The sequence below is a fragment of the Ictalurus furcatus genome, chromosome 11 (genome assembly GCF_023375685.1).
Source record: "Ictalurus furcatus strain D&B chromosome 11, Billie_1.0, whole genome shotgun sequence".
In the NCBI taxonomy this organism is placed as follows: domain Eukaryota; kingdom Metazoa; phylum Chordata; class Actinopteri; order Siluriformes; family Ictaluridae; genus Ictalurus; species Ictalurus furcatus.
This window is the reverse complement of record NC_071265.1, coordinates 16,742,071-16,764,070: the sequence shown is the minus strand read 5'-3', so window position 1 is coordinate 16,764,070 and position 22,000 is coordinate 16,742,071. Positions and strand designations below refer to the sequence as shown.

The 22,000-nt window shown below is 38.9% G+C and overlaps 2 protein-coding genes across 4 annotated transcripts in view; one reads left to right on the top strand and one right to left on the bottom strand.

The window, feature by feature from the left end:
* The window catches only part of cacna2d2a (calcium channel, voltage-dependent, alpha 2/delta subunit 2a), a 259,138-nt gene extending 243,717 nt beyond the window's left edge, over positions 1 to 15,421 (top strand). Inside the window, exons 24-38 of one of the 2 annotated variants that reach the window (XM_053636170.1) lie at positions 1,706 to 1,803; positions 2,722 to 2,812; positions 2,944 to 3,006; positions 3,157 to 3,260; positions 3,544 to 3,648; positions 4,876 to 4,970; positions 5,700 to 5,744; positions 5,929 to 6,000; positions 6,109 to 6,261; positions 6,371 to 6,423; positions 6,815 to 6,870; positions 7,854 to 7,980; positions 8,934 to 9,043; positions 10,805 to 10,887; positions 11,638 to 15,421. In XM_053636170.1, the coding sequence (XP_053492145.1) occupies positions 1,706 to 1,803; positions 2,722 to 2,812; positions 2,944 to 3,006; positions 3,157 to 3,260; positions 3,544 to 3,648; positions 4,876 to 4,970; positions 5,700 to 5,744; positions 5,929 to 6,000; positions 6,109 to 6,261; positions 6,371 to 6,423; positions 6,815 to 6,870; positions 7,854 to 7,980; positions 8,934 to 9,043; positions 10,805 to 10,887; positions 11,638 to 11,760 (1,378 nt within the window). In that variant the 3' untranslated portion in view covers positions 11,761 to 15,421. Of the gene's footprint in view, positions 1 to 1,705; positions 1,804 to 2,721; positions 2,813 to 2,943; positions 3,007 to 3,156; positions 3,261 to 3,540; positions 3,649 to 4,875; positions 4,971 to 5,699; positions 5,745 to 5,928; positions 6,001 to 6,108; positions 6,262 to 6,370; positions 6,424 to 6,814; positions 6,871 to 7,853; positions 7,981 to 8,933; positions 9,044 to 10,804; positions 10,888 to 11,637 lie in introns of both variants that reach the window. The other variant, XM_053636169.1, reaches the window with a different exon arrangement.
* Positions 15,422 to 15,423: 2 nt separating this feature from the next.
* Positions 15,424 to 20,278, bottom strand: abhd14b (abhydrolase domain containing 14B). 2 transcript variants are annotated; one of them, XM_053636172.1, is made up of 4 exons: positions 20,084 to 20,277; positions 19,630 to 19,926; positions 17,654 to 17,895; positions 15,424 to 16,577 (listed from the first exon to the last, which is right to left on the bottom strand). In XM_053636172.1, exons 2-4 carry the CDS (start codon positions 19,841 to 19,843, stop codon positions 16,395 to 16,397), a joined length of 639 nt encoding a protein of 212 aa, XP_053492147.1. In that variant the 5' UTR covers positions 19,844 to 19,926; positions 20,084 to 20,277; the 3' UTR covers positions 15,424 to 16,394. The 2 variants fall into 2 exon arrangements, with proteins under 2 accessions (XP_053492147.1, XP_053492146.1); XM_053636171.1 differs by having other exon boundaries at positions 19,630 to 20,278.
* Between the last annotated feature and the right edge of the window lie 1,722 nt (positions 20,279 to 22,000).

Genomic DNA, 22,000 nt, shown 5'->3' with positions numbered 1-22,000 from the left:
TTTGAAATTATTCGAGGCAGTAATCTCAATCGTTATCAACAACAACGATTATCATTAGCGGTCGACCGATAGATTGGTTTTGCCGATTAATCGGCACGGATAACTGACTGCTGGATCGGTTATCGGCAAAATTCCACACCGGGTTTTTCCCGGTCGTGTCCGTGTCCAGCTGAGCAGCTGAGAAGGGTCCGCTGTCATTATACAGTACGAGAGCGGCCTCTAGTGACGAAATAAAAACCATCACTGACAAATTTTGTTGTGTTATTTGAAGTGTTTTTTGATTCATTTTGGACATCTCTATTTTTATCTGCTAGTTGGAGTGTTACTTATTGGTTCAGTCTGGATATATATTTATATTTATATATTTATATATTTATTTCTTTTCAAAAAGTGCAGTACAGTCAGTACTGTTTATTTTTGTAATAAAGTTCAGCAGTATTTTAGTTTGCGTGATGTGTTTTCATTTAGTAACAATTTTAAAAACGATCAGTTGATTAATGGGTCATCAGCAGGTACTGCCCAACTTAGTTATTGGTATCAGTAAAATCCACTATCGGTCGACCTTTAATTATTATAGATTATTATTTATTATAAATGAATAAGTTTCCATTATAATTGATTATAATTAGTTTATGGAAAAAGGACAGACAACGGGCGTGTAAAAATAATTCATATTTTTAACCTGATGTGTAAACAGACTAGCAAGGTGATACTTAAAATAATTCTTCTCTACGTCATCATCATTCGCGAATTAAAAGTGGATCGACCCCAGATTCGGTACAGTGTTGGTCGGAAGCTTCTAAATCGAATCGTATCTTATCATAGCAGATTCAGTGGTATTGTGAAACATCAAATTGTTGCCTTATGAATCGAAATCGAAATATTGTGTGGAAGCCTGAGGATTACGTACTGATTACTTATACTACTACAGCCTACTTGCTCTACTTATTGAAAATACTGATGTCAATTTTGATTAGTCGACAGCAAGTCAATCATTGTTCAGATTGTTAGGTGTGATGTGAGGTTGAAGATGAAGCCTGTATTTGTCACATATACATTACAGCAGAGTGGAATTCCTTTTTTGCATATCCCAGCTTGTTAGGAAGCTGAGGTCAGAGCCCAGGTTCAGCCAAGATACAACACCACTGGAGCAGAGAGGGTTAAGGGCCTTACTCAAGGGCCCAACAGTGAACAGCTTGAACTCCCAACCTTCTGCCCAGAGTCTTAACCATTGAGCCACCACGTCCCGTGTACGTTGTACAGAAACACTAAAGATGAAACTGATGGATAGTTTGCATACACGTGTTTTACGGTCAGATTTGCAACTTGGATGAATCAGGGCCATTGTTTTGTGTGATTTACTCATTCTCAGAGTTTGGTTTGGCTGTTGCATGTTGCAGCACTTGCTGAGTCATTGCATTTTTTGGTGCATGTTTCTTTGTGCCTGCACATGTATTTATTGTGATCCAGGGTGTGTTGTCTTCAAGTGAATACTCTGTGTAGCATTGTATTTGCATTAAATGTTTTAAGAAAATTTGTTCTTAAAAATCCAACTGCATACTTGTAAAGCTGCTGGCATGCACTGTAACAATGTAGTGATTCTATGTAACACCAGTTACCCTTAAAAGGGACTCCGTTCTCTGCGTGTTGGTGTTAGAGTTAGGCGTGTGTATTGAGACTTTTAAACAATGTATCTGCTTCTTAGGGAATACTGCAAAGAGCTGGAGCTTTCTAGCAACAACACGGAGTTCCTGCACAACTTCATCGCTCTGATGGAGAAAGTCACTCCAGACTCCAAACAATGTGAGGCTTCCGAATAAATTCTGCTCCAGCACTGAGTACCATGGTGTATTAACTAATGACCGAAACTTTCATAATAACCACTGAGTAACTGACTGAATGCACAAAATACTTGTTTCGCTCAGCTATTCTCAAACTTTTTGCATCCAGGAACCCCTTTAACGGTAAAATAAATTCCACAGATGCACTCTGAAAATAATCCAACTATTGCAATATCAGGCTTATGATGGAAATGCTGGCGATAAATATGTTGTGTTTTGTTAGAGCCATAGAGCTTTCCATTTCATGAAATTTTCACCAAAACCTTAAGTCCATGTCAAGGTAATTTATAGACCAACTTGTTTGTGAGTTGTTGAGGCTTTAATTAAACCTGTTCAAATCAAAGGGACCAGTCACAATGGCTCATAGCTACAAATAGTCAATAATATGATATAATATAATATAACAATGTTATTTAATTTATAAACTTAATATAAACTTATAATGGTGGGCTGTGATTTCCAGCACTGATCACGAACTCCCTAACTATGCTTCACAGACCCCTGGGGGTCTCCGGTGTCAAAATCATGTTATTTTGGGGACCTTAATGCCAGTAGTACCTTCTATAACATACCTGTAACACAAATTTCATGGATATTTCTGCTATAAATTTAACAATAAATGAAAATACAGTTGGACCACTTGTACTCCCAATACTCCCTTAATCATAAATAGATTGATTGCGTCAAAGAATGACATTATTCTTTATTTTAATCTAGTGCCCAGTAGGTCTGTCTGGTTGGTAGCTATTTATTTAGCTCCCAATAGCAGTTTATTTTATTTTATTGTTTCACATGTTCCCAATTCTGATAAAACAGACATTAATCAGTACCCAGCAGTATTAATCAACATTTTAATGCTTCTTTCATGTGTCCAACGAAGGTGACAACTTCCTGCTGCATAACCTGATCCTGGACACGGGCATTATTAGACAGCTGGTGGAGAAAGTGTGGAAAACAAAGGACCTCAACACGTTAGTGCAATTAAGATACATCCCCTGACACAACTACACATTTAATAGGACTTGAGAGGCCAGTCGGGCCCAATAACACACTTACTGGGAGTTACAGTCGTGTCTGTGTACGTTCTTATCCTGTCCTCTAGGTATGGATTTTTGGCCGTCTTTGCAGCTACAGACGGAGGCATCACTCGTATTTTTCCCAATAAGTGAGTCTGATTTCAGTTGTTATCACGTAACTTTTTGTCAATATTGGCTAATATGTTTCTCATTCGCATTTAAACGAAATGCTTTGTGTTAGGTGTCATTTTAGGGATTTATTCTCAAAACTTGTGAATTTGTGTTTGTTTGTGTGTCAGAGCTGCTGAGACGTGGGAGGAGGATCCAGAGCCATTTAATGCCAGTTACTATCGCCGCAGTCTGGACAACAAGGGCTACATCTTTAGAGCACCGTATCGTACCCGTGAGTAAACACACAAAAATATTTTGCTTTCTCAAAAAAAAGGTCTATAATATAAACTAAAGGGAGTTTAATCATATAAAAGACATGCACGTTTTGGACAAATGTTGGAAGACATGTGCAACTAAATCAGTACAGGCATCTCTGTATCTTTAATGTCAGATTTTTAAACATTTCTCTGTGTTCTTGTCTCTATGCGGGCTGCTTTGACTTTATCATTAGATCATTGAACATGTATTCCATTGAAACAATTGCATCATTATGTGTGTCTCTTTTTTTGCAGCAGCCGCAGCAAATGCAATCTTCCAAGATCAAGAGAATGACACAATTGGCATCCTGGTCAGTACAGCAGTGGACATTACCGTGGGGTCCAGAAACATCAAGCCGGCTGGTAATTTCATCACCTTCATCTTACAGTTTATAAAATAACAACTAGGTATTCCTATTACGTTGTATCACATACCTGGGATATGAATGTTGAACTAAATGAACCCTTTAACACTTTGAGCATGTGTTCATTTCAAACATGCCAATGTGTTGATCCGTATCTATTTATTTCATCACACTTATTGCATTTATTACTTTTATCCTGCTTGGGCGGCTGTGGCTCAGGTGGTAGAGCGAGTTGTCCGCTAATCGTAGGGTTGGCGGTTCGATTCCAGGCCCACATGACTCCACATGCTGAAGTGTCCTTGGGCAAGACACTGAACCCCAAGTTGCTCCCGATGGCAGGCTAGCGCCTTGCATGGCAGCTCTGCTACCATTGGTGTGAGTGAATGGTTGAATGAGAAACAGTGTAAAGCGCTTTGTAGAACTGCTAAGGTTAAAAGGCGCTATATAAGTGCAGACCATTTACCATTTACTACCATTAAAATCGTATAAAGTTGAGTGCAAAAGGTGGCATCCCCTTAGGTTAAACTGAAGAAGTCAACAAAATGTATTTTTATTAAGAAGACATTTAGTGTTAGGAAAACTATTAAAAAATTTATCACAAGTAAATTTAAAGAATCTTTTATAGAGTCGTCATGCTGTACAGAAATGTCTGACAATAACATTTAGTGTGAGGATTCACTGATATTCCTTGATAGTGGGAAAATCATACAAGTTATGGAGTTTGCATTTCTGATACCATAGCCAGAACGAATGTTATACTAAAATATTATAAAACATTGTAAAAGAGACACAATCAGATATCAGGGCTGGATTCATAAAGTGCCAGTATTCAAATGACAAATAACTCTAAAGCAGTTGTTTAACAAAGTGGCATATAATTTGACAGCCATGTGACCACAACGATTTGTTTCATGTACTATAAAGTTTTAGGAGCTACCTTGATTTCAAGGCAGTAAACTGTGAGGAGTTTACGTTGTGCGAGGTGCAGTCAGGACTTCATAAAACTACTTGTGTAGATGGACACGGCATGGATTAGAACTGATTGGCCATCCCACACAATATGGAGGAATTTCTTTACATGTCATTATCCATGTAAAGCACATTTTAATCCATGTGCAAATCTAAGCACTGATATCTGGTGATCGAATAGAACTGTAATTATGTTGTTTGGTTGTTTTTTTTTTTTTTTAATAGTTTTATTGACCCCCCCCCCCCTCTCTCTCAGTTGTGGGTGTAAAGTTGGACCTTGAAGCTTGGACTTCAAAGTTTAAGATCCTTGCCAGCAACCACACCGATAACACTCGACAGGGTTCTCAAATGGTAAAATACACACAGCCACACACTTTCATGTTTTCAGATTACATATGAATACGCACGCCTTTTTCTCGGGTTAAGTCTGCCCAATAAACACATTAATGATAGGGACTACCAGGGACAGCCAGACAAATCAATATTGTTCCTTAAGGCAAGGATTCTTCACTTTTGGAAAGTCTTGGGAGCCACCATCTTGTACAGTTTCCTGTCCTGATAAATTCTCCTGATTTCTCCCAATGCTTGTACAAGATGATACGTAGTCTGCCTTCATCTATATGTCGACTGTGCAGGTCCAATACATTACGTGACATGTACACACGGTGCAGTATCACCACATAAAGTGTGGGTTGTGTACAGACTGAATAAACTATCAAACTACAGCTATCTCAAATCACTGATCCAGGTATTCCTCTTATGAGTACATTGTGTGCACCTGAGCTCTCACTTCTCACCAGCATTTTCTTGAATTTCTATGAAGTTGGTGTGGAGCTACAGGATTAGCCCTGATGTATGCATATTCGGTTATCATTTTCTTGCCTTAGTAATCGATCACGTACTGCTAATACACTTTCCTTGGAAAAAGCTCTTTTCTTTTTCTCTGAATCTAAGTCACACATTTTCACAAGTCGCACTTTTTATTTGTATTGAAATTGGGATCAAGTTCTATTTCAAAACTAAGGGCATAAATTTCATTTTATTTGAATAATATCCATATGGCTTATCTTTGTTCCTCAGTGTGGACTGACCAGTGGCTGCGAGATGGACTGTGAGGCCCATGAGGTAAGACCACACCCTCTATTTTTCCTCACGACCATTCACTGATAAATTACCTTTTAAAATGGAGGATAATTACTATTTGTCAGTTTTGTATGATTTCATTTTTAATACACTGCATTTTTAACAATATATGAGATAGTTAGACTGTACAGTCGTCACTCATTGACTCATTGGACTACCTGTGCAGGACTTGCTGTGTTACCTGATCGACGACGGTGGTTTCCTCATCATGTCCAATCAGATTCAGGACTGGAACAAGGTCAGGAGGAAGCTATTTCATTCACCTGCATGTATAAAACTCATCGAAATATTATTGCACCGAGAGATTTTCGAGGCCTCACTGTACTCCATTCTTTTCTCTTTATAGATCGGCATGTTCTTCAGTGAGGTGGACCCAGCTCTCATGTATGCGCTTTACAACAATTCCTTCTACAACTACAAGGAGTCTTATGACTTCCAGTCTGTGTGTGGACCTGTGCCTAACAGTAACACAGGAGCAGGACCTAGAGGAGTATTTGTGGTGAGTAAACAAAACAAAAACAAAACAACCTCGTCAATGGCTGACTCAATAACAGAATGTTCCTTTAAGATGTAAGGTCTTACTCTCAACCTGCTTTCTTGTCTCGTAGCCCACCATTGCGGATCTGGTAAACGTTGCCTGGTGGACCTCGGCAGCTGCATGGTATGAGACAGAATGAGCAAACGGCAGAGTGTTTGTATTAGAGTCACACAAACAAAGCTGATATTACAGATTGCATTTTAAACACTGGAGCCAAACTATTTATTGCTAATTTGCAATGATTGCTAATCATTGTTAATATGCTATAGATTTTATTTATTTTTTTTAGCAGAAGCTAAGTGAACCAAGCCTGTTATACATCAGCATCTATGCTCTGAATTTTCACTGATAGGAAGTAATGATTTTCACCTCTTGCTGGGTGTGTTACTGTCCGATTGATCGACAGACAGACAGACAGACAGACAGATACATACATACATACATACATACATACATATATATTTTTTTTATTTACTTAAGGTTTTTATTTGACTTTCTTGTATTTTTCCTGCAGGTCTCTGTTTCAGCAGTTACTTTATGGTTTTGCCTACCATAGCTGGTTCATTACAGGTATGTACACTAAATAGCATATACAGTCAGCTCCAGAATTATTGGCACAATTCATGCAAATGAGCAAATAAACATTACAAGCAATAACTCGGTACTCATGTCTAGAAAAAAATAAAAACCTGTTCAGTTTTGTAAAAAGTTCAACACCTGACCATCACCCATATGTTTGATGACCACCAAACTGTTGCCACAAAGTTGGAAACACATTGTATAAAATTGTATAGGATGTCTTTTTTTTTTTAAATAGATTTCAGAATTTCCCTTCACTGGAATAAACAGGCCCAAACATGTTCCAGCATGACATTGCCCATGTGCACAAAGCGAGCTCCATGCAGACATGGTTTGCCAAAGTTGGTGTGGAAGAATCTCAACCTCAACCTCACCTCAAACCTCAACTTCACGGAACACTTTGGAATGCCGGCTGCACGCCAGGCGTCCTTGCTCGACACAAGTGCCCGATCTCACTAATACTCTTGTGGCTGAATGAGCACAAATCCCCACAGCCACTCCAATCTCTAGTGGAAAGCTTTCCCAGAAGAGTGGCAGATATTAAAGGGGGACTAAATCTGGAACGGGATGGTCAAAAAGCGCATACGGGTGTGACATTCAGGTGTCCACAAACTTTTGGCCAAATAGTGGGGGTTCTACACGCATTACCATGGTTGGCATTACCAAGTTACAGTTAACAGATTTTTAAAAAATTAGCTGGTAAAATAATCAGAACCTGTTCAGCAAAAGAAGGTGACTGCATACAAGGAAACGTCCCCATATCTACTGTCTAATATGGTGTTGGATTATAGATGTTTTGCTGCTGTCTAGCCGCTTTTGGTCCTGCAGCTATTGTGTAGCTTGATGGCATCAGGAATCCTGTTAAGTAGTAGAATATTTTTGCCCTGATTGCTTCTACCAGGAGGTTAAGACTTGACAATTGATCAATCTTTTCATAATATCTACAAACACGTGTCCAAATATTGTGCGTGTAGACGAAGCTGATGCAGCAGAGAGCACGGACACCAGAGAGACTAGCTGTGTTACAGTACAGAAGCAGTTCTACTTTGGGAACATCAGCAGTGCCTACAGCTTAGTGCAAGACTGTGGGAACTGCTCCAGGTCAGATGAACTTTTCTATTGTCTGATTTGTCTGTGCTCTATTTATGTCATTAAAACTGTAGGTTGCAAGCCTCTAGACACAATGTACTGTAATAAAAAAAGATACATGCATATTGAGATCACAAAAAACACAGAACTCACTGACCACTTTATTAGGAACACCTGTACACATCGCTCATTCGTGCGATTGTTCAGTCAGCCAATCATGTGAAGCGGTGCAATGCATCAAATTGTGCAGATACAGGTCAAGGGTAATGTTCACATCAAACATCAGAATGGGGACAATGTGATCTCAAATAACCACTCAAAAGACAAGGCATTATTATTATTTTTTTTAAATCTTTAACTTCCGTCCAGTATCCACTGCAGCCTCAGATTCCTGTTCTTGGCTGACGGAATTCGAACCCGAAGTGGTCTTCTGCTGTTGTAGCCCATCCACCTCAAGGTTTGACATGTTGTGTGTTCTGAGATGCTTTCCTAGTCGGCACGGTTATATTGGGTGGTTATTTGAGTTCCTGTCAGCTCGAACAAATCCAGACATTCTCCTCTGACCTCTATCATCAACAAGGTGCTTCCATCCACAGAACTGCAAACTCCAGAATTTGATTTGTCAGCTGTTTCTGAAATACCAACAACCATGCCACGATCAAAGTCATTGAGATCACATTTTTCCCAATTCTGATGTTTGATGTGAACATTACCTAAAACCCTTGACCTGTATCTGCATGACTTTTGGCCACATGATTGGCTGATTGGATAATTGCATAATAAAGTGCACCATGAGTGTATGTAACAGTCTTTGCATACCTGATGAAGGGGATGAAGATAATATCCTTCTAAATGAGTTCAGTATCATCCTAAAATAATTGCATATTTAATCTGAGCATTTTTTTTAGATGTGGTAATGTAAAGGAGGCATTAATTATATCATAAAAAATGTTTATGCTCCACAGGTTGATCCATGCCAAGAGATTAGACAACACCAACTTGCTATTTGTGGTGACCGAGAACCTGTTCTGCAACTCATGTGACATAGAGAAACTGTCTCAGGGTGAGAAAGAATGTATCCTTCCACAAATTATGACATTTGGTGAATTTTTGCATTTGTTGTAACACTTTAATTGAGGTTTAGGAGCTGGAATGGTACTTCTTTCACATGTACCAACAATGTAGGAACATTCATTCATCTTCAGTAACCACTTCAGCATGCCGGTGGATCCAGAGCTTAATAACGATCGCTAGGTCGGAATACCCCTTGGATGTACATCTCAGGACACTGTGCACACACACACACACATTAATACCTTGGGGCAATTTAGTGTTGCTAAATCCACCTACTGGCATGTTTTCTGGGAGGTGGAAGAAAAACACAAAGAGAAAGAGCACAGAAACTTCACACAGAAACTTCACACAGTAGCGTAAGCTAGGATGGAACCAGGAACTCTAGAGATGTGAGATGGCACCGCGACCTGCTGCACCACCATGCCGCCCAATGTAGGAACAGCAGTGTTCAGTTCATATGGATTTCTCAACACTAACGTGTGTTTAAAACACTTTTTAAATATATGTTGCTGAAGTTTTACATTTGAGTGTCCAGTTATAAGTCAGTCCATCTCAAGTGGTCCAAAAATTGTAAAGTTTGTTGCTTGACCATTTTTTGAGTGACTACCTTTATGAATTGGTATTGCAAAACCACCCATTTTATTTATTTATTTATTTGTTTATTTATTTATTTATTTTACTTGGTTTAACCATGACGGTGATTTTTGTGTCATGGCACACAACAAATTTTGGTTATACAGCGGTTTATGGAAACCTCAGTATCTCAGGATGGTCCTAGGTCCTTGGAATAAAAACAGATCTCTAGAGCACATTACGAGGTTCATGTACATATATAAATATTTTGCACATTTGTGTTCTTCAGATTTCGAACTTAAGTCCAAATGTAATTCTCAAGATTGTTCACAGATCCATTTTTAGGATCAATTTATAATGGAAAGGATTCGAGTCTCAGTCTTAATGTTTTTTAATGTTTACCTAGGTGTGTATAGTGCGCATGCAGAACATTTCAGGTTGAGACTTGTCTTTTTTTAACGGAGTGAGAAAGTGTCATTTTTCCCTCACTTTTGGGTTGAATATCTCCGGTGGGGGACCAGATATGAACCTGAAATTTTCCCAGAAATAAGTCCTCTATAGTAGCATTCTGCTGTAAAAATTGTGAGTTTGAGGTTCAAGCTAAACTCTGCAGGACAGTAGACCTCGAGGGCCAGATTTGAAGCACCATCCTGATTTATCATGTTGGTACAGGTGTTGGTTGGTATGCGTGAATAGATTTTATCCAAATATAGATTTACAGTGTTCAGTTGGGTGTTTTATAAATGAACATTGTCATATTGTTGTTTCTCCTGTGATAAAAGCAGTAAGTGACTACAGCTCAGAAGTTACTTACTGCTTTTATCGTGTGCCATGACACAAAGATGGTCGTCGTAGTTAAACGAAGTAAAAATAAATTTTAAAAACCTTGTGGTTTTGCAATGCCAATACATAGAGGTAATCACTCAAAAAAAATTTGTAAAATTATAAATGGTCGAGCCACCTGTATTGGACCACTTTGAGATGGAATGACTCTTTTATAGTTTTCCTTTTGTTTGTCAGGGTTGGTATTGAAATGGAAATAGACTCTGATTCTCTTCTGGCAAAGAAAAGACGTGGTACAAAAAGGTGCTAAAGTAGCAAAACAAACACTTGCATCTTGTTACATCCTTTGAAAATAATCTCATGTCTAAACAAGTCATCAGGAGGACTTCCTTAACACAATTTTCAGTCAAACAAGAAGACCCGTGTCTGGACTTGCCACCAGCTCGGTACAGAAAAGGACCCTCTACTTGTTTCGATTTCAACATTGCAGTACGTATACATGAACACACACACACACACACACACACACACAGAGTCCACCTGTTGACTGAACTACAGAAATACATTCTCACATTGGTAATATACAGTTGTGCTCATAAATTTACATACCCCTTGCAGAAAAAAAATGAAGGCTCATAAAAATTGCATGTTATTTTTTTATTTAATGCTGCACTAAATGAGCTATTTCACCAAACAGATGTTTATATATAGTCTACAAGACACACTAATAACCGAATTTACACAAATGAACCAGTTCAAAAGTTTACATACCCTTGATTCTTAATACTGTGTGCCTTTTTTGTTTTGTGATAGTTGTTCATGAGTCCCGTGTTTGTCCTGAGCAGTTAAACTGCCCCACTGTTCTTCAGAAAAATCCTCCAGGTCCTGCACATTCTTTGGTTTTCCAGCATCTTGTGCATATTTGACCCTTTTCCAGCAGCGGCTATATGATGACTAGATCTATCTAACTGAGAGACTCGTATACAACTATTACAAAAGTTGCAAACATTCACTGATGCTCAAGAAGGCAACACAATACGTTAAAAGACAGCTTGGGGGGGGCTTTGTCGAAACATGTAAATATCTTATGTAACTTCTGAAGGGCAGCACCAAATGAAAAAATCTAAAATCTTTAAACAAAATAATTTATTATTCATAATAAGTACTTTTTACTTTATTATATACTTATAAGTAATATAAATAACATCACTTAATGCTCTTCCTTTTCACTCTTTACAGGAGAACACTACAGATTGTGGCCGAGGACACTCCTTCCGCCCATCTATCCATACTTTACTCCTCCTCCAGCTCCTTGTTCTCTATCTAATGGCCTGCCCCCATGTTTTGCCTTTCTCTCTTTAACTCCCTGAAACACCCACCTCCCTTTCCTCGCCCTAATTCCATATATCTCCTTATCCTTCCCTCGCTCTAGTCATAGGTATTAAAGGGACTTCCTGTTGCCCCCATATGGAAGCCTGGCATACTGCATCATCCACTTTGCTTCACAGATTGTTGCTTAGTGACCAGCGCAGAACTTGTCAATCAGCAGCTTTTCTGGGAGGAGCCCGGAGTTTCCTTAAGGGGGAAGCAGCTGGAGAAGTCAAAATGTTGAAACGCAATCATTTTAGCATTATAAAGGCCACGGCAGGAGAAAAACAACACCCCCGACTCCACTCCCCCACTTCCCCTGCAGTACAACCTGCCTTTACAGATGTTTGTGTAGGAAATGCATTTTATCTGATGCTCTTCTTTACAGTTTAAGCCATCCTCCTCACTCTCCTCTTCATCCTTTGACTCGAATTGCCTAATTTGACATGTTGCTACAGAACTTTCTGCCATTTTCTAGCAATCAGTAACAAGATCAGAGAACTTGGTTCCGTTAACAAAAACAACAGTAAGAATACCCTATGAGTATTTAAAGCATACCTCCATAGGTTAGGATATAACCAGAGCGGAAAGACGATAGATAGTAACGTATTTCAAAAAAAATATTTATCATTTTAAAAAAATATATGCACTAGACCTAATTCTTGCCAAAATGAGATAGACGTGTGGTGTGGTCTTATTTTTTTAGCCAAATGAGGAGGAAGAGGAGGAGAAAAAAAGAGGGTGGAAATGACGCGCAGAAAGAATGCAAGACCTCATGTAGAGATCAGGCCTGGATTTCAGTTCGTCTCTCTCTTTTTTTTTTTTTTTTGCTGTTATTTCATTAGTCATAAGGGCTTCAGTAAGCATATCATTCTGTCTGTCTGGTCAGGATACACAGAGGAACTAAGAAGCGGTTTGAATCAAATGTGGAACTGCCGTGTTGTAAATGTCCAGTGTTTAGAAATGAATTGGAACTGCCATCATCAGCGTGCATTCTGTGTAGTTGTGTGTTTACAGGGTAGCCATTTTACACCGATGTTGGTTTCTTTTTGTTTGTTTGTTTTTTACAGCAGTCGATATTTCTGTTAGACTGGTTGACCTGGCTTGACCTGAATCTGTTGGTGAATATTAAAAACAATGAAAATATGGTTTGCTTTTCAAGGTTAGTCTTGTCATGTAGAGTGCACTTAATTATGGATTGAGCTTGTAGTGGAGACACAGACATCAGTTTTGAAATTTTATTCATTGTGAATTGATGTAATGAAAATCTAGTAAAACTTGGTGAGGGCCCATCTCCTCTAATTATTGTTCCTTTTCATTTTTCTTTTTCTTTCTCTCTGTTGTGCCTTGATGCACTCCTGTATCTTTACAGAGTAGATGCTCCACTTTATAAAGGTAGGGAAACTCCTCATGCTGGCTCGTAGAGCGATTATTGATTGTACATCTACAGCATGTAGTTCACCTCACACAGAGACCTCACTGACTTATAAGCATATGCGTTTTTATTAGTAGTACTGTATATTCATTGCCATAGCTATCAGGTTAAACCAGAAGTTTAGCCTGCTGTCATGCTGAGGATCTTTTCTTGAGGTCTTTCAAGATCTTTAAAGGCATCTTATATATAAAAGGAAAATTTGTATGTATTAGTACAAGACACGTAAAAAATATCTCTTGGATCTAAATCATGGACTGATTTCCGTTTCTTTAGACTTTTTTCCAGAGGGGCAGCTAATATTATTATAGTGAATTCTAACAAAAATGATCACTGTTTAATACACTGTGGAATGTTTAGGATTAAATAGTTGAGTATTTATTTATTTTTTCTTCCCCAGTCTTTTTTTCAGCTGTGAATATTCAGTAGACTGTATTTAGAGTGGCGGAATTGGTAACCCTTCATTGCCAGCATCTTCTGGTCAGAGGTGATAACGCTCTTTGCATATGTGTACGCGTGCGTCTGGACCCGTGTATGTGTCGTCTGCTTACAATGCAGCAAGTTATGATGTGTTTTGAACAGGTGTCGGAATGAAAAACCAGTGATTTTGATTATTAAAGCGTCTCAAGGTGTATTATCAACAAGAAGAAGAAGAAGAAGAAGAAAAAAAAAAAAGAGTAATCTGTCCCATTTTCCACACGTGTCTGTCTCAAAGTCAGTTCACAAAGCTTTTTGCGGTTATATTTTAAAACTGGCCACGTTTCCCTTTGTTTTAGGCTATTCTGCTTTCTTTCCATCCATCCCTTTATCCATCTTTCTGCCTTGTGTCACAATAGCTGAAGAAAGTGCGTGCTTGAGTAAAAGCACACGTATAAAACTACCCCACCTGTGACTACATTCACAGTGCATAATGAGCGATGTAATTGACTGTTACGTGAACAGCATAAACTCATAAAATAACACCATTTTTTTAAATTACTGGATTACAATTGGTTCATCTTTGAAATATCAGCCTTCCATCACCATCAGTGCGAATAACAATTATAACTCCACACATTTTGGAGCATTTGGTGTAAAGGTCAATTATTAATCCACACATTATCCTTAAGGAGTGTGCATAAATACGTGTCATATCCTAACTATGTGCTCAATTACTATTCATATACTATTAGGACCTGCTCCCCCACTGGCATCAAACCACAAATCACTAGTAGATGCACAGTACTCACTGACTCACTCACTCACTTACTAAACAGTACCAAACACGCCCATTTACATACATGAACACGTGCGCAGGGAAATGTACGTTAATACCTGATCATCTGAAATGTCTAGAAGAGTTAATGCCTTATGCTTTGTCCTGTTGTGAATCACATTTAATCTTTGCCTCTTGATTTGTTTTTTTTAAAAGAAAAGAAAAAAAAAAGAAATTGTCCTTATATTGAACAAAAAATATATATATATCAAAGCCGCCTAAGAGACGCTACGATATTTTGGCTAGACACTGAAATTAAACTGTGAGTGTGCATCTGTGTCACTATTCCACATACACTGGAACAGAGGTTTGTGTTATTCAGTGGTTTAAAAAAAAAAAAAGTTTTGCCAAAAAGGGTGTTTAAAAAAAAAAAAAAAAAAAAAAAAAGAAGATAAAAGGAAGAGGTAGCGTGGAGGGGAGATGTCTGTCTCATGATCCACCTTGAAGAGGAGGGTCTTTCTGATCAGGGCTGCTCCCTCAGCCTTTCCTCTCCTTTAAAACAGCTGAGTTGGTGTGCTTCAGTGGGAGAGCCGCGCGTGTCTGTGACTCTGTAGTCCTTAGTCTGGTGCTCTGTGACAAATGTGTGAAAAAAAGAAAAATCAAAAAAATCTAAAGTAATCCGTCAAAGGTGAAACTGAATTTAATATTAAGTGAGGTTTTAAAAAATAAATAAATGAAAATATAGACACACAGTACTGCTGATAATCATGAATTTGAGGTCTGCCATCACAGTGAGAGTTTCTTTAGTTTGTTTGTTGGATTGTGTGTGTGTGTGTGTGTATGGAGCTAACACCACTGGCTCTTTGGACACTGGTCTATGTTGCTCCATCTTTTGTACAGATGAAAAGAAAAAAAAAAGATAAGGGAAACATTTGTAAAATATTGTGTCTGTGACTCCTTGTAAAATATTTTCAAATTGTTTATTACAGAGAATCAGTTATTAAATAATGTTCATATTTTTCACTTCAGGTCAGTGTGTTGTGTTTATTTATTTATTTTACACACGATCACAGTTTGTGTTGTACAGCACTGCTTCATACACAATACAGTATCATTCACATTACATTATCTCACATGTAGTACTTTTCATTCACATACTGTATTGTGCCATACGATAAATGATTTATTTATTATTATTGTTATTAAAATCTCACAGTCTGGACTGTGTGTTTATTAACAGCGTGACGAGTGCATTGAACAATTTTTTTCTAGAGCTGTTGTAGAATTGCTTTGGCTGTGGCCATGTAACTGCCCTCAAACAAACAAAAAAATAATCTGACATTGAAATACAACATACATGTTAATAATGGAGTTCAGATAAAGTAAATAAAATTCTTTTTTGTGTGTGGCACATAATATGATCAGATATAATCTATAATTAAGAAATCAAGTGTTCTTATACTGTGTGCATTAGAAAATATCAAGGGGGGGAAGGTGGAGGGGTGGGGCTCTGAAGTGATGCATCTGTTCACGGGGTTCAAAGTGACAATGCCACAGCTATAATTTCCCTTGCTGAGGTGGAAGGATGATAGAGACTTTATTGGTCACATATACATTACAGCGCAGCATTTTCTACGCACACCCCAGCATGTTAGGAAGCTGGGGTCAGAGCGCAGGGTCAGCCATGATGCAGCGTCCCTGAAGCAAAGAGGGTTAAGGGTCTTGCTCAAGGGCCCATCAGTGGAAGCTGTATGAACCTCCATGAACCTCCGACCTTCCGATCAGTAACCCAGAGCCTTAACCGTTAAGCCACCACTGCCCCAAAATTGGATGGCCAATTTCTTTCTCCCTCTTCCAGTTAGTTTGGTGATGGTTATAAGGGTCTGTGTGTTCACTTAAGCAGGATTTGGTATGAAACTACATGCATCATTAATAGAAATCCTATAGGATCACTGTGTAATCACCCCACAGTTAAAAGTGATGTGGTTAGGAGTGTTTCAATTACAAAAGCGTGTGCAAAAACTCGAGAACAACTTTATGCCAAGTCACTGGGTCATCAAGGTAACAGGGATGCCCAGCCCCCTGCATCACCACCACCTTGTGATTGGGCAGATTCTTCAGGTTGTTTAGTGATACTTCCCCTAACTGAGTGTCCTGATCTCCATACACGATAAGAGTGCGGACCTATGAAGAAGAAGAAAAATCTCATTACACTTCAGAAATACATTTACTATAACTAAATAAATCTGTTAAACCCATAATAATTATGCCATAAAACTCGTAATGCTTTTATTTATCAATGGTGTGCAATGAAATTCAGATTCCCACCGCTGCCCTGTGTATGTTTGAATGTTCTCCTAGTGCTGCGGGGGATTCCTCTGGGTACTCTGGTTTCCTCCCCCAGTACAAAGACATGCATGTTAGGATGATTTGCATGTCCGTAGTGTGTGAAAGTGTATGTGATTGTGCCCAATGCTCCCTGGGATAGGTTCCAGGTTCCCCACAACCCTGAAGGGTAAGCGGCATAGACGACGGATGGATGGATGAAATTACATATGCAACTTGAAAGCATAAGTAATTTTATTAAGTGCTTGTTATCGTACTCTCAAGAATGAATTGCTTCATTGACTGCTGTGACTGCTTTGCTTATATTTGGCAAGGCAAAAGGCAAAAAGGAATACTCCACTAGTTTGAAGAAATTTTCCCTGAAACTACGGCTGTAACTAACGATTATTTTCATAATCGATTAGTTGGCCGATTATTTTTTTTGATTAATTTGAATTTTTTGGTGGGGGTTCAACCTTTCAGTACCATTTTTTTGTTTACTTAAAATAAAATCCACAAACTGAGTGTTACAAATATAAACTTGAGACTAAAACTTTAGACAACTGTTTGTACAAAACTGAAAAGAACCCAATACACACAGCAGGATATATAGAATTAATTTTAGGACTGACTCTGTGCTTTTTGTGCATCCATAAAAAGTAATGCATAAATACAGATCTTACTCGCGCTCCCACTGTTTATCAGCGCATCTACACTGCGCCTGAGGAGCAACGCGGCCTCGTTACTAACAGATCACTTCTGTTATAATAAATGAAAGCCTTTTTTTATTAATATTTTAGCACTTCTTAAACAGAAAATTATCTAAAGGGTGGCTGGCCCAGAACCAGGCCAAGCCAAGTTTTAAGATGTTGATCACAATAAATATGGGCACTGCATCCAATCACTCAAACATGTATGCGCACACAGACACTGACCTGTACAGCCTTGTACTCTTCAGCCTTGAACTTGTCCGTGCAGATGGGAGCAACAGGAATATAGGCTTTCAACTGTTCAGAGTGCTGGAAGAGAAAGGGCAGCGAATACATGCCACTTAGAGAGGGGCTGATCACCACTACAGGCCCGGTGTTCAAGCCGTCACACACCTGCCTCAGAAACTCCGCAGGGGCCGGCTCACCCACCACTGCAGGGGCCTCTGCTGCCTTCGACTCGCCCAGGCCTATACAAGCAGAAAAACACAAGCCACAAATAATGTAGCGTTGGATGTAACTGGGAAGAACAAATCATGGTTTGTACACAATGAGCTATTTATTGAAACTGAACATTGGCATGAGCGCAAGGGGACAAATACTGCTGTTTTAGACAAAGCAGATGAATTGCTCTTGTTTTAAAGCCTTTTAAGTCCTGCCTGTCTCAGAGGCTGGAACGTTCTTCCTGGTCTTCTAGAGAAGTAACGTAATGTACAATGTAACACCGTACAGCACCAGACCGCAGTGTGCACCTGATGCACCATGTGTCTTCTTCCCCTTGCTCACTGTTGCTGTCACCTTTACCCACAGTAGTGTGGACCTCAACACTCTCCCAAAATCACATCCATTTCTTCTGCCAGCTGGAGTGACTCACTCAGCCACTTTGGCCTGGCCTTGAGCTGTAACTGCTGCTGGAGGCTTGCCGGTTTTACTGCTCATAGAAATGCATCAAGGGCCAAGCTCTCACGGGCCACCACGGGAAATTACCCAGCTTGTGTTGCTGCTCTCGCCAGTGGAACACTTCTCTACCGTGCATGGGCTAAACACATTCACTATAGGCTTCCCATGTGTCAGGTGTGTTCATCAAAAATACTGCATCTCCAAAAAGAGGATAGAAATCCCACTGGGTCCCCCCCGACAGACATGAAGTGACAAACTTGCATATGGATGTAAATAAGTCATAGTTACATGTGTGTATTTACAAAAAACAAACAAGTTACAACTGTGTCAACTTAGAAACTTTGTTGCTAGATTTGGCAAATTTTTAGACTGTTTTAGTGACTTTAATTCCAAAAAAGAGCCCAGCAACAAATCTATTGACTTTCTGAGCATATGTGAGTCAATGTCCTGCACTCAATACGGCTCTCCAGCTCATATCACAGATGCTGACAGGTTGAGAGAGCAGGTTCGCTTCACTCACCATCAGTGTGTAATGCCTGATTGTGTTGGGCTTGTGACCAATCACCGATCGCCATTGTTCCCAACACCCAATCACCAATCACAGCACTTTGTTTTAAAATCTTTTCTTGGAGATAATTACAAGTAATAAAAGCAAGTTTCCTTCACGACTACTCACCATCACAGTTTTTTTTTTGTTTTGTTTTTTTTTGTCTGCAGCCTTGACAGAAAGTATTGTGTTTTATAAAAAGGTTTGGCTTGTGCATGGTGCCAAGACCAAAGATGGTTTCTTTCTATAAGAATTAAAGCAAGGTGACTTATTCGATGTTGAAATTCCATTAGAATCATCATTTTGGTTGAGGTTGAACATTCAATGCTAAATAATAATTGACTCAATGTTGATAATTCATTGCTTTTCAGTGTTGAAAAGACATTACATTAGGAATTGATTTTTTTTGTGTGTGTGTGTGTGTGTGTGTGGTTGTCAGAGTGAGAAAGAGAAAACATACTAGTGGGAGGGATGGGCACACCAAATTATGCAGGCCCTCCTGGCGGCCCCCACTTTGAAAACCACTGATTTAAGAAACAAATTAGCTCTCTCTATTTTTTTTTTTAATGATATTCTAAGTGAAATCTTCCTTCTTCTTGCACCCTAATTTGTAATGCGATATGCAAATGATACAGTTGAATATATTAATATGCAAATGAGTCTGCGACTGTTTGAATAGGTATGCAGAGCAAAATCTTTTTTAGTGACTTCGGTGATAAAGGCTAAGGAAAGAGACAGTCTTTGTGCTGTGATTTACCTGGTAGGTCTATAGCCAAGGCCCGGTATCCAGCCTCAGCCAGGGCGTTGAGAGAACCGATACTGAGCCAGTTCTGTGAGGAGAATCGGATCCCGTGCAGCAGCAAAACACACAGCTTAGGCTCTCCAGCTGAGGGAAGAGCCTGGCGGTAAAACAACGACTGGCTACACATTCCCACACTCACCCTTCCCTCGGTTATTTTAACCGCTGACATCCTGTTCGTCGTCTATGAATAAAGCCTGAAACCAGTCGTGCAGTTAGGTTTGATAATGTGCGTCTATTCAAGACTTCTCACACCTACAGTAAACAAACACAGAGCAAAGTCCACACTCAGACCGGCTCCTTCACTCCTGAACACCACGAACAGTCAGTCAGGACTGCTGCTCAGAGTATTAATAGCGAGTTAAACTAGCAAGTTGAAATGTTAGGAATAAACGTTGTGGGTTGGAAATACCAGCAAACTTAGAAGTTTTGCAAGAAAGTAAAATGACTCCCTCGACGTCAGAGGCGCTCCTGCACCCGAGAACCGGAAGAGGGACAGAATTAAATAAATGAGCAAAGTCTGCTCTCTGGTGGCATGTAGGAGAACAACATCCTGCCAAAATACCGTACAATCGCTGATCGTGTACTAGTATAGTGTATACTCGGAGTGATCTTTGTTGGTCAATCACTCCTGGAGAGGGGAACAATAGTCTTGAACTTCCTCCATTTGTAGCTACAATATCTCTTTAGAGATGGTTGTATAACCTTTTCAACTCTTTTTCTGAGGACCTGAGAAATCTACTTTTTATTTATGCCATGATACACTTCCACAAACATGTGTTGTGAAGATCAGACTTCAATAGATTCCTGTTCTTTAAATAAAACAGGGCGCTCACTCACACCTGATTATCATTCCATTGATTGAAATCAGATGGTTTTGGTGCACACAGAGAGGTAGCTATGTGGAAAAGTACCTCATGCCCACGGTTATATATGGTGGTGGCGCTTTAATGTTTTGGGACTGTTTTTCTGCCAGAGGACCTGGACATTTTGTTAGTATACATGGCATCATCATGGACTCGATCAAATATCAACAGATATTAAATGAAAACCTGACTGACTCTGCCGGAAAGATTAAAATGGACCGTGGTTGGATCTTCCAGCAGGACAATGATCCAAAACATACATCAAAATCAACACAAAAATGGTTTACTGACCAGAAAATCTAGGTCCTGCCATGGCCATCCCAGTCCCCTGACTTGAAACCCATAGAAAACCTGTGGGGTGAACTGAAGAGGAGAGTCCACCAGTGTGGACCTCGAAATGTGAAGGATCTGGAGAGATTCTGTACGGAGGAACGGTCTCAGATCCCTTGCCATGTATTCTCCAACCTCATCAGGCATTATAGGAGAAGACTCAGAGCAAAGGGAGTTAGCACCAAGTATTGACTAAAATAATTGTTGAACACCTATATTTAACAAAGATTTTGTTTTTGTGCTTTGTTTGCACTTGTTTGTTATCCATGAGAGTGGAGTATTTTTATTAATTCCTTAAACAAAAGATCAAAAGGTTAAACAGTAAAGATGATTTTTCACAGCTTTCTTTGCTCATATTTACCAAGGGTGCCAATATTAATACAGGGCACTTTAGTAACTTATATAATCACGCTTTACAACTGTGGTGAGCAGAAAACCATCTCAGCATGCACAAAACATTGAAAGCAGATGAAGTTGAGGTGGATGGGTAACAGCAGCAGAAGACCACATCAGGTTCTACTCCTGACTGCCAAGAACAGGAATCTGAGGCTATCATGGGTACAGACTCACCCAAACTAAACAGTTGAAGAATAAAAAAGTACAACTGTTCCTATTAAAGTGGGTGTGAGTGTATATTTAATTATTTATGACAGTGAATATTATATAATATACATATAGCAAATACAGTTAATGTAATTTTATATCAGTTAAATTGTTTTTTTTTATTCAAGTTTTTATTCAAGTTTAAGTCAGCCAACTGACCTACATAGTATAAATTTAAATAAATAAATAAATAAATATAGCTATATGTGTGTGTGTGAGAGAGAGAGAGAGAGAGAGAGAGGGAGAGAGACTCTTTTTTATTAATATATAAAAATGAAAAACAGTTACATAAGCATTGCAAAGTAATTACTTACAATTGCATGAAAAACAACAACAATATGTAAATTGAACATTATTAACACACACATGTTCCAACAGATTGACATGTCAGGGACACAGCAACTACAATTGTAAACATACATTAACATTCAGATTTTACAACATGGGGAAAGCATCTAAATACATGGACTTTCTTAAATATTTCTTCAAGTTAGTTAAGGGATCTTAGGATTTTTGGTCTTTGTAAAATA

Coding starts and splice junctions, on each gene's coding strand:
- abhd14b (XM_053636171.1), bottom strand. CDS start 19,843: ATGTCAGCGGTTAAAATAACCGAGGGAAGGGTGAGTGTGGGAATGTGT. Junction 17,896..19,629: donor CTTGGCTATAGACCTACCAG/GTAAATCACAGC, acceptor CTGCTTGTATAG/GCCTGGGCGAGTCGAAGGCA. Junction 16,578..17,653: donor AAGAGTACAAGGCTGTACAG/GTCAGTGTCTGT, acceptor TCTTCTTCATAG/GTCCGCACTCTTATCGTGTA.